The sequence below is a fragment of the Microcaecilia unicolor genome, chromosome 2, assembly GCF_901765095.1.
Source record: "Microcaecilia unicolor chromosome 2, aMicUni1.1, whole genome shotgun sequence".
In the NCBI taxonomy this organism is placed as follows: Eukaryota; Metazoa; Chordata; class Amphibia; order Gymnophiona; family Siphonopidae; genus Microcaecilia; species Microcaecilia unicolor.
The window spans coordinates 571081053-571093354 of NC_044032.1; the positions used below are offsets into that span (position 1 = coordinate 571081053).

At 40.4% G+C, this 12302-nt stretch overlaps 1 protein-coding gene across 3 annotated transcripts in view; it reads left to right on the forward strand.

The window, feature by feature from the left end:
* FAT1 (FAT atypical cadherin 1) overlaps positions 1-12302 on the forward strand; it is a 332072-nt gene that overhangs the window by 277285 nt on the left and 42485 nt on the right. For all 3 annotated transcript variants that reach the window (XM_030191474.1, XM_030191476.1, XM_030191475.1), the window contains exons 14-18: positions 1722-2111; positions 3343-3557; positions 4324-4461; positions 5413-5556; positions 6725-6922. In XM_030191474.1, coding sequence (XP_030047334.1) covers positions 1722-2111; positions 3343-3557; positions 4324-4461; positions 5413-5556; positions 6725-6922 — 1085 coding nt within the window. The remainder of the gene's footprint in view (positions 1-1721; positions 2112-3342; positions 3558-4323; positions 4462-5412; positions 5557-6724; positions 6923-12302) is intronic.

Genomic DNA, 12302 nt, shown 5'->3' on the forward strand with positions numbered 1-12302 from the left:
CTCAAGTAGGACTGGGGCGGCAGGGGCGGTGTCGGGCAGCAGCCAGGCGGGAACCGCAGACCACCCTCAGTGCCCAGGGACCCAGACCACCCTCAGTCTGCCCCTGATGCATCTTTATCCCATTTTCAGTAAAAGGACTAATGTTGAAGTCATTGTTAACATCAGTGTAATTGCTGCAAGATTTCTAAACAAATACTAAGGCCAGTGGCGTAGGAAGGGGGGGGGGCGGTCCGCCCCGGGTGCACGCCGCTGGGGGGTGTCGCCTCCGCGCTGGTGCACTGCCCTCTCTGCCCCGGAACAGGTTACTTCCTGTTCCAGGACAGAGAGAGCAGTGAACCAGCGCGGAGCCGACACACCCCAGCAACGTGCAGTCGGGGCGGATCGGCCCTCCCGCCTGTCCCTCGCCGCAGGTATGCGCTCCAGTGGGGAGGAGGTATGCACTCCAGGGGGGGGTGCGCTCCAGCAGGAGGAGGGTGCGCCGTGCTGCACCCGGGGGGGGGGGGGGTGCGCAGCAGCGACCCGCCCCGGGTGTCAGCTCCCCTCGCTACGGCTCTGACTAAGGCATATGTAGTGTCCACACTATAGTCTGCACATCATTAACCCCTTTCATCCCTCTCACTAGCTGCTAAAATTCCATGTGAGTTTGTCCTATAGATGACATTGTGTGGAATGAATAGCAAGGATGCTATGTGTTTGAAATGTGGCCAGAAGAGAGTTATAATAAGCTTATGATTTCTGTGGTTATCAGCACCGTTGATATGACTAACTGCATAATATCATCAGGTGCTTTCTCTTTGTACTTAAAGGGTGGTGCTCTGTGCCAAAGCTATGTTTTTATAACTGGGGGAGAGACCGGTTCTATGCACTTGATAGCATGGTTGAAAGCAAAGTGAATGGCACAGACTTTGCAGATCCTTTCAGACAGAGAAAAGGGAATATGATGGCAGATAAGGACCATAAGGCTGATCCATTTATGCTTCTCATTGTGTCCCCTGCCCTCCACCATAGTGCTGTAGAACAGTGGTTCTCAAACTTGTCCTGGGGGACCACTAGCCAGTCAGGTTTTCAGGATATCCCTAATGAATATGCATGAGAGAGATGTGCATATAATGGAGGTGACAGGCATGTAAATCTGTCTCATGCATAGTCATTGAGAATCAGTGCTGTAGAGTATAGTTGATTTATGGTATTTGCTTCTTTAAAAATTAAAGATCACCTCTGCTTATCCCAGTGTTTCTGGAATTATGTTGTGGCTCCCCACTCTTTCCAGGATGGAAACATTTATACACTGTGTTCATATGAGCCATGAAAAGGAGACTGTGTGGTTTGCAGTTCTTTAGCTATTGACTTGAATTAAAGATTAAATAAATGATGCACAGTAGTCCCACAGGAAAGTGTTCAAACTGCTATGTGATGTGGGTAATTTACGCTTTCGTAAAACATTATCCATAGGCTGGCAATGTTTACTTCTAAATCAAAGCAACAGTAGTTGATACTTAAGCAATAAATTGCACAATAAATTATAGACTAGGCTGCAGATATAAGGTGTCCATACAAATATTGGGTTTTCTATTTTGACTAAACCACATATAATTAAGTTCATAATATATTGCAAGTTTTGGATAGCACTCATGTATGTTCTCAAAATAGAGCATTATAATGGATTTTAATGGTCTTGAAAATCATGTCAGCTTCTTCAACCTCTCTCTTTTTGAAAACAGGATTGAATCATAAAGTTCATTATTCGCTGGTGAACTCTGCAGATGGACAGTTCTCCATAGGTGAATTATCTGGAATTATCAGCTTGGAGAAGCCTTTGGATCGAGAGTTGCAGGCGGTATATACCCTGATTGTGAAAGCTGTAGATCAAGGGTCACCCCTAAAGCTGTCCTCCGTTGCAACGGTCTTGGTGTCTGTTTTGGATATAAACGATAACCCTCCAGTGTTTGAACACCGAGAATATGGTTCTGTTGTATCAGAGGATACTCCAACTGGAACAGAAGTCCATAAAGTTTACGCCACCAGCAGAGATATTGAAGCTAATGCAGAAATCACTTATTTAATAGTCAGCGGCAATGAACATGGAAAATTCAGCATCAATTCAGAAACAGGTACTTTTAGTCAGGGCTTGTGTCTTCGGGAAGTGCCTGGAAGGCAGTTCCAGCACAATTTTTTTTTGTCATCAGAACAGCAGAAGTATTGTTTAGCCAGCAGAGAAACGGAGGAGAGGGTGTGTGAACCTGGAGCACAGCAGTCGGCTCCCTAATTAAGCCCCCCTTCAGTCCCCTTCTGTACTGGACCACCTGCCCCCTTCCCTGGCTACATAGTTTCACTGCCTTTTTGTCTGCGAATTAAGCCCTGCTGTATTTGTTTTTGACTACAAAATGTAGTGGCACCTCTTTTTAAAACCCTTGATCCTATCAAATTGGTTTGGTTCCAGAAGAGCTCTTCTGCTGATAGCTATTTATGTATACTCATAGTGATGTCCTTGGTTCACTGCCAGCTAACCCTTAACTACAGTTTTAAAATGAGGCACAAGAAGGTCTAGATTCTAGAAGAGCTTTGAGATCATTCGGTGTTAACTCTGCCTCTGATTGTTTTAGGGTGCTAACTAGGGTGTGTGGGTTTTTTTTGTTGTTGTTGTTTTTGGGTTTGTTTGTTGTTTTTTTGCTTAGTCTGGAATGTAGCAGTCTTCTTGTCTGCGTTTAACACATTTCAAGTGCTCTTCTGCATTTAACACATTTCAAGTGCTTTAAGCATGAACTGTGTGGCCTTATGCAAAACCTTCATTTCTGGTTTGGGTCTACCACAAAATCTCCACACTATTTCCTCTAACCAATGTATCCTAATGAGCTTTTCAAAATTAAGACTATTATACATTGTCTCCAAGCACTCTAAACAAAATTATAATTTAACCTCCTAATGCAGTCTCGTTACACAAGGTTCAGAATTCTTGCCATTTGTGGTTTTAATTTAAAAAAGATTGGTATAATTATATACGTGTCAATGTTTGAATAGGAAAATGTAAACTGAATTGGAAGAGGTCCTGATGTGGCTTAGTGGTGACCTGATTTGCAATGTGAGGTTTCCTTTTATGATCTTCTATGAAGTCAAATCCAGATGTTGGAGCACTCTAGTCATACAGTTGACATTACACTCTGTCTAATCAGCATTGTATTCAGGTTATAACTAGAGAAGAATTCTCTTTAATGGTGTTGTCCTACTGACTTTCAAAGAAGTTAGATGTTTATTAATATAAAATGAAAAAGAAAAAAGCTACATGGTGGTAAGTGTCCTAACAATATTTGTCATCTTCTCTCCTCAACCTTCCTCCCCCACCAGGTGTCATATTCTTAATTGAAAACCTGGATTATGAAAGTTCCCATGAATATTATTTAACAGTGGAAGCCACTGATGGGGGGACACCTTCTCTTAGTGATGTTGCAACTGTGAATATTAACGTGACAGATATTAACGACAACAGTCCGGTGTTCAGCCAGAGAACCTACACCTCCGTTATCGGTGAAGATGCTGTGCTTGGGCAGTCAGTCATTACAGTACGCATTATTGTATTTTTCTTCCTCTTGATGTTGTCTTTATCCCGTAGTTGCTAGTTACTGTTTCATGACTAAGTTTACATTCTCTTTAGATTGACTGTAGATTGAAAATGCCCATGATTAGCCTCCTCAAAATGTTTATAACATAGAACCTGGATTAGAGAGAACAGGAAGAATATGAAGTGTCCTCGTGTGTGTGTGACTGTAAAGTAGCATTCATGCAACAGGCTTCTCAGAGTTGTTAGCTGAATATAAAAAATATGAACACCCTGTGTTATTTAAAAGTAGATTTGGAGAAGGTGCAGTTAAGCTTATGGTATAGATGTTGAAAAATTCTTTGCATACAAATTTGAAAGCACTTTTTGTTTATTGAAAGTTAAAATGAGACCATGCTTTGTGAAGTGAGAAAACAAAACAGCTTTTGCAGGTCATTTGCTTCCACTTTCTGAAGTTTGGAGGATGTAATTTGTTTCTAAATAGTTTAGCTGAAGTCATGTTTTATCTTTAAGGGCCCTGTTTATTATGGTGCGCTTGTGTTTTTAGCATGCTAACTGTAGACGCCCATAGGAATATTATGGGCATCTACACGGTTAGCGTGTGCTAATGCTTAGTGCAAAATGCTAACACGCCTCTAGCACAGCTTAGTAAACAGGGCCTTAGGAATGCTAGATCTAAAAAAAGCTGTGCCTTCTGTTGGGTTGAGTTTATTGAGAATGCCGTTTCCTCCCTCAAAGTCTATTAAATGACGAAAACTATTTTTATATAGGTTATGGCAGAGGATGCTGATGGACCCTCCAACAACAACATTCACTACTCCATTATGAATGGCAACCAGGGAGACTCATTTAGTATTGACTCAGTACGAGGTGAAATAAAGGTGGCAAAGCTTTTAGACAGAGAAAAGGTAAGTCATCCTTTTTTCTATTTTGTTATTTTTTGTATTAAAATTTTTTTTATTTATAGTTCACACAAATGACAAGACACCAGCATACAATTGTTTCTAATACAGACAGGTAATTCATCAACCAACAAAAGAACCAAGTATTACATTGTACATTAAAACACATTACCGCTTCCTCCCCAGTAATGTACTCTCCCTATTCCCTTCTCTGCTCCCCATCCCCCTTCCCTCCTTGGCTCCCTCCTCACCATCCCCACAAACATCCTCACCATCCCTAGGAGTGGCCTAGTGGTTAGGGTGGTGGACCCTAGTCCTGGGGAACTGAGTTTGATTCCCACTTCAGGCACAGCTCCTTGTGACTCTGGGCAAGTCACTTAACCCTCCATTGCCCCAGGTACAAATAAGTACCTGTACATGTAAGCCGCATTGAGCCTGCCATGAATGGGAAAGTGCGGGGTACAAATGTAACAACAAAAAAAAACATGCCTGATATGGTGACCAAATACTCTGAAACATATTCTGATTTTTTTTTTATATGCTGTAATCTCACTTGTTCTATATACAGTCCATATTCACATTATCACATTTGCTCTTCCTGAGAGCTGGTGTTCCATTCATTGCCATGCAATTTCCATCCTCACCACCAGGCCTCACTTTACCACCATTCTTTGCTTATTGTTCAGTGTGTTTTTAAATAGAATGCAGGACATTAGTGCAGTAGGTTTCTTGGAGTGAGTGTGTGTTGGGCATGCATTCTAGCCTTGAAGCATTTCAAAATGTAGGAGTGTTTTCCAAGTGTAAACCCTATTTATAAAGCAGATATGTGTTGCATGAGTCCTTTTGAGCAAAATAGTTTTCATTAAAATACACTATATTGTGTGTTTTAGGGTGTGGTTGTTGGTATATGTTTTATGTGGACATATATTTTTGAAATAATGGATCTCTTAAAATTAGATTTCAGGTTATACTTTGACTATTCAAGCTGCAGATAATGGAAATCCTCCGCAAATCAACACCACTAATGTCAACATTGATGTATCTGACATAAATGACAACCCTCCCATTTTCTCCAAGGAAAACTATAGTGTTATCATTCAGGTAATATAAACAGAGTGGTGCTGATTTTATGACATTTGCACAAACTGTAATTCTGTGTGCAGCTTGCTTGATGGCAAAATTCTGGGCTCCTCTGAAGATGCCATTGGAAGCTATATATGTCTAATACTTTGTTTGTGCTTACTTAACCACTGGGTCAATTTGTTGAGCTTCCTAAATTCAAGACTTGGGTACTAGATCAGCCGTATAAAAAATGAGCTTAAGTTTCAAAGTTGGGTGAATAAATCATTTGAAACTTGACCCCATAGCAAAAATATAATGCTATAAAGTTACGTTGACTGCTAAACTAAATGGGTGGTCCTAGTACTGGCATTGGGGTTGTGGGACAAAGTTAGGTGACCTACAGCAGACCTAAATATTAAGTTACTCGATTTTGGCCAGCTAACTTTAAGGAAACTGTCAGCTACAAGCTTAGTTATTTTCCAAACCAAGGGGGCCAAAATTGGACTGCCTTAGTTGGGTGTTCGTCTGCAGCTAAAAATGACCTCTGTGCTTTGTATTCACTGGTATGATATGCTAAATTCTCAATTAAATTCTCTTGTTGAACATTACAACCATTGTCGTACAGCTACTGAATATTTTTAGTTCTCTTCCTCTGAGATAAAGGATTTATGTAAAATCGAACTAGATGGAATAGCTGTGTAATGAATATTCATGACAAAATAAGTCTAGAAACAAAATAGACATGTTTCAATTGCCTTTCAAAGGTATATAATTTATGCCTGTTCTCTCCTTGGACCTTCAGGCACAATTAGAATGTTCATGTGTATCAAGAGGTATGTACTAATAAACATTGTGCTCATTCTCTGAGTTGCCTGAGGTAAAAAGACATTACAAATGGCTCAGAACAGTGCAGGAGCTGTAATTAAAACACTGGGAAAGCTCTTACTGTCTTGTTTTCCTTGATTTGTATTGATGTGCTGGATTAAATTACAAGCAGTCTGACCAGCTGTTTTCTGGGCATATAGAGAAATCCAACGGTAATTCTCCTACACTAGGCCATCTGAAGACAGGTTTTTCTAAGGCCTTTTGCTGAGGAGTATCCTGGCAATTTTAATATCCTTGAAATGACTCCGTCTTCAGATTGCCACGCTCAGGAAAGATGACCAATAAACACAGTGTTATTCAGTGGTTCGTCATTATGTTGCAGGAAAAGAAGCCTCTTGGCTTTAGTGTGCTGCAGCTGGTGGTGACAGACAAGGATTCTTCCCACAATGGCCCCCCTTTCGTCTTCAGCATTGTGGGTGGAAATGAAGAGAATGCCTTTCAGATCGACCAACAAGGTGTACTCACAGCGGTTGCTGCTCTAAACCGTAAAATTCAGGATCAATATCTACTTCATGTGGAGGTATGAACAATATGCTTTTCAGTCAGTTTGCAACCCACTCCAACCTGAGAATGGATTTTTTTTTTGAATTATGTTTATATTAGTGTTACAATGTAGCATTTAGATTAGTTGGTTGCCTCTTATCTTGATTTCTTTTCAAAGGTTTTTAGATTTTGTTAGCTGCAGTATTGAACATTTTTGTGATAAGAAATTCCATACTGGGTCAGCAGGTCCATCGCGTCCAGTATCCTGTTTCCTGTAGTGGCCAGTCCAGGTCACAAATACCTGGCAGGATCCCAGAAAGTGGCTAGAGTCCATGATGCTTAGCCCCAGGGATAAGCAGTTGCTTTTCCCAAGTCTGTCTTAAATAATAGCATAATGGACTTCTCCACAAAGAATTTGTCCAAACCATTTTCAAACACAGCTACTCTAACTGCCTTTACCACATCCTTTGGCCACAGATTCCAGAGCTTTAGTTATATGTTGAGTGAAAATAAATTGTTCTCTTTGTTTACATGTAATGCTTAGTAACTCCATGGCATGTCCCCTAGTCTTTATGAAAAGCAATTTATTCACATTTACCTGCTCCTTTCTACTCATCATTTTATATACCTCTCTATCACATCTTCCTTCAGCTATCCCTATTCCAAACTGAAGAGTTCTGACCTCTTTAGCCTTTTCTCATAGAAGAGTCATTCTATTCCCTTTATCATTTTGGTTGCCCTTTTTTATACGTTTTCTGATTTGATATTCCATAATGTAATACATGCTTGTGGAGCACACATGTTTATGGTGGCTATATTACACTTGTCATATTTATTATTTTACCTGATTTCTCATCAAAGTAACTAAATAAGATCTCGAATAAATTACCATCTTTTGTCAGTCTAGAAGGGTGCAAATTAGTAATAACTGGATGTCCTAGCAGAAATCTCAAACCATACAGAGCCAGGTAGGGAAGTCATAACCTTACTAAATCACCCCGGCAACTAGCCCAGCTACGACAGTCTAATCTCTTTACCTATCCACCTAATCCTTTTCTTCTCTCCCTATCTAACACTTTTACATCGCTAATCATATCTATTATCCTGGAATGGCAAAACCATAACAGAACTCTGTAAGCCACATTGAGCCTGCAAATAGGTGGGAAAATGTGGGATACAAATGCAATAAATAAATAATGGAAATAAAGGCATTCAAGTAGCTGGGTCTGGTAGCCTGTACTGTCCAGAAAGGTCACAGGGACCTGGGTAACAGCTGCAAGTGTTGGTGGTTTTTAGTGGGACCTTATGGTTGGGCATTTGGGGGGGGGGGATCTTGATGTGAAAGAAAAATGAGATCTTGCCTACCTAACTGCAAAGGAGGGAGGAGTGCAGTGGAGGAAGATGACATCCCCCATGTTCATCTGTGCCTCATGAATGGGATATCACCGTACTTGGCTATAACCTATTCAGGAGATGGCAAAAAAGGAGGACAAGTATCTCTCTATGTAGAAGACGGTACTAAAGCAGCTGAAATACAGAGGATGTGGGGAAAAGAGGAGAGGATACTCTTTATCCACACTAGAGTGTAGTCTACAGATCTTCGGTTCAGACTGATGAACTGTACAGAGATTTGATTGATATACAAAAGAGGGGAAAGAAAGGAGAGGTGTTATACTGGATGAGTTCAGTCTTATCAGATGTGGATTAGAATATCCCCTCTGCAAATCTGGAAAGGTAATGGATGCTCTAGAAAGGACTTAGATTTTGACAAATGGTGAGGGAACCAACCAAGGCAGGGATGTTTCTGGATTTAAAACTTGCAAATGGAGACAGTGTACATTATGTGTTTTGATATGAGAGCTAAAGTGGAGTTGGGTCACACCAAACTTAAAGTCCTGGACTTCAAACATGCAGACTTGAACAATATAGAGACTTCTGTGAAGGAGTAGCTGGAAGGGTGGGAAGTGATAAAGGATGTGGAAAGACAGCAGGTTCAACTGAAAAGAGTACAAATAGAGCTTCAGATCTTTACATAAAGAAAGTACCGTAAGTAAAAAGCAAACAGAAAAAGAAGTGATATGGTTCTCTGAAGTGGTGACTGAAAAAATAAAGGAAAAAAGGTATAATTCACAGTATACAGAAGGGCACAAAAAGAGGAACAGGAATACTGCATAAAGCTAAGAGAGATGAAGAAAGAAATCAAGATAGCAAAAACATGGACAGAATTTAAAATGGCAAAATATGTAAAGTGAGATTACAAGATATTTTTCAACTTTATTGGCGAAAGGAGGAAAGCCAGATTGGAATTACAAGATTCAAAGATTCGGTAGGTCAGTATGTAGATAGAGATGAGTTAAAAGCAGAGTTATTCAACTTTACTTCTGTTTGATATTCACTAAAGAAAATCTTAGTGAAGGCCCACAAATATTAGACAATGATACATATGTGGAGGGTGAAGACACGGAACTGTTCACGGAAGAAAATGTTTATGAACAACTTGTAAAATTGAATGTGGACAAAGAGACCCACTGAGGGAATTTATAAAGGTTTTGGTGGGTCCTCTAAAGGATGTGTTTAATAGATCCTTGAAGATTGGAGAAGGACCAAGAGATTGAGTTACAAGATCCGAGGCAATATGGCTTTACCAAAGTCACACCTTGTCAAACAAATCTGACTTTCTTTGACTGAGCAAACAGAAAACTGGAACAAGGGTTGTGTGATAGATGTAGTCTACTTAGATAACATCAAAGCCTTGATACTCTTACTGCTATGATGGATCATTTCTATAATGCTGCTAGATGCATGTAGCACTGTACACATTATATACAGGTAATTTCTCTGACCCTAGTGGGCTCACAGTCTATGGTGTTTTTTGTACCTGGGGCATTGGAGGGTTAGGTGATTTAACCAGGGTCACAAGGAGCTGCAGTGGGACTTGACCTCAGGATATCATCTCACTGCACTAAACGTTCCACTGCTCCTTAGTACGTTCCTTCACGAGCCTCCTGGGCTCACTTTCCTCTTTACCAGTGTTTTACTTGCTACTTTAACATGCCCGTTTCACACAGAATAAGCTGGACAAATTGGAGATAGGGCCCGAGGTGGTAAACTAGATCAGAAATTGGTTGATTTGTTGGAGAGGGTGATGGTGACTAGAGTTCATTCGGAGGGAAGAAGGTGAGTAGTGGAGTACCTCAGGGATGAGTACTAGGGCCAGTTTTATTCAATATATTTGTGAACGACATTGCTGACGGGTTAAAAGGAACGTTTGCTTTTTTGAGGATAACACAAAGATTTGTCACAGAATGGACACTCCAACATGAGTAAAGAACATGAAAATTGATGTGCAAAAACTAGAAGAATGGTCTAATATTTGGCAGTTAAAATTCAATCCCCCCCAAAAATGCAGAGTAATGCACTTGAGGAGTAGAAATCCAAAGGAGCTGTATGCAATAGTGGGAGAGGCTAATATGCATGGACAGGGACCTTGGGATGATAGTGTCTGAGGATCTCAAGGGGATGAAACAGTGTGACAAGGCAGTGACCAAAGCCAGAAGGGTGCTAGGCTGCAGGGAGAGAGAGAGAGATAACCAGCAGAACATAAGAGGTGTTCATGCCCCTGTACAGATCATTGGTGAGGCCTCCTTGGAAGTATTGTGTACAGTTTTGGAGGTCATATCTAGCTAAGGACATAAAGACTTGAAGCATTTCAGAGGAAGGTGACAAAAATGGTATGGGGTTTTTGCCAAAAAGACATATGAAAAGATATTTGAAGACCTGAATATGTATACTTTAGAGGAAAGAGATAGAGGAGATATGATGCAGATGTTTAAATACTTGAAGGATGTACACACATCTTTTTCCAAATCCTGTAGCTTCAGGGTTGTTGTTTTTTTTTTCCTTGTTGGCTTCTCCCCCTACTTGTGGACTATGTAGCGCATCATTGTTTCTTTGATAGTAGGTTATATCCTGACTTTGTTAATCAAACCATTTCTACTTGTGTTTTCCTCTTCAAATTGGTACTTTTGTAAAGTTAAGCTAAATGCAAATTAAAAAGAAAAAAACTTCTTTAGAAACAGGAAAGTGGTAAAAGTAGAGGATATGAATTTAGGTTGCAGGGTGGTAGAAGTAACATCAGGAAATACATTTTTACAGAGTGTGGTGGATGCCTGGAATACCCTCCCAGTAGAGGCGGTGGAAACAAAAATAGTGACGGAATTCAAAAATGCGTAGGATAAAGACAGAGGATCCTTATATAGAAAGAAGATGGAATCAAAACAGCACTTAAATGAAATCATTGCTATTGTGTTAAGGTGGGCTGGAGTGGTAATTCAATGCCAGCTCCAGTAAGTGGAAAGTAAGGCCAGTACCAGGCAGACTTCTGTGATGTGGTCCTGAAAATGTCAAAAATTGGTAAAGATCAAGTATGCATATTTTACATGGAAATATTTTTAAAACAAATAGAAAATATTTTTTCACTCAATGAATAGTTAAGCTCTGGAACTCTTTGCAGGAGAATGTGGTAACAGCAGTTAGCATATCTGGGTTTAAAAAAGGTTTGGACAAATTCCTGGAAGAAAAGTCCATAGTCTTGCTTTTGAGACAGACATGGGCAGCAACTGCTTGCCCTGGGATTTGTAGTATGGAGTGTTTCCACGATTTGGGTTTCTGCCAGGTACTTGTGACCTGGCTTGGCCACTGTTTGGAAAACAGGATACTGGGCTACATGGACCATTGGTCTGACCCAGTATCGTTACTCTTATGTTCTTATATCACATTCATATCATATGCTATTAATGTGAGTGCTGTGTTTTTTATATTGTGTTTGTATCCTATGCAGTGAGTGTGGGTGCTGGGTGTCTCCGTGAGAGAGGGTGAAATTAGCAATTAATATGTTGTTAACAATACTGTTGGATTAAGTATTGCAGACTGCCCCCTTTTGTAATGCCTGTTTAATCATGAAGGGGAGTGTAACCTGCATGGAGTGGCAGGTACATCTCTGGCTGCCTTGTTAAGTAGACTGCTGGACCGTACGGTTCTTTAGCTGCCTATCAAATTGATGCACATTCACCTGCCGTCTAAATCTAGGCAGCTTTGTATAGAATTCTCCTCTACTTGCTGTAACCATCCTAGATTCATTACCAGTTGATTGGCAGGCTGGTCTCTTCAACTTTGGTATATGACATATGAGTCGCAGAAAAAGAAACTGTATAGCAAATAACAATGACGCCCAAGGAGCTGCTTTTCCTTTCCTCTACGCTTTTTTTTTCCTTTTCCTTAGTTGTTATGCTGTTTCCCAATAGGGAGGCTTTATGTGCAAATAATGCTCTGAAGTGTTTTCCTTGATCTGTTTCTGTAAACTTGACTAAGGTTTCATTTGTATCTCAAAGCAGATTTCTTTGCAGATAGTTGGAGGT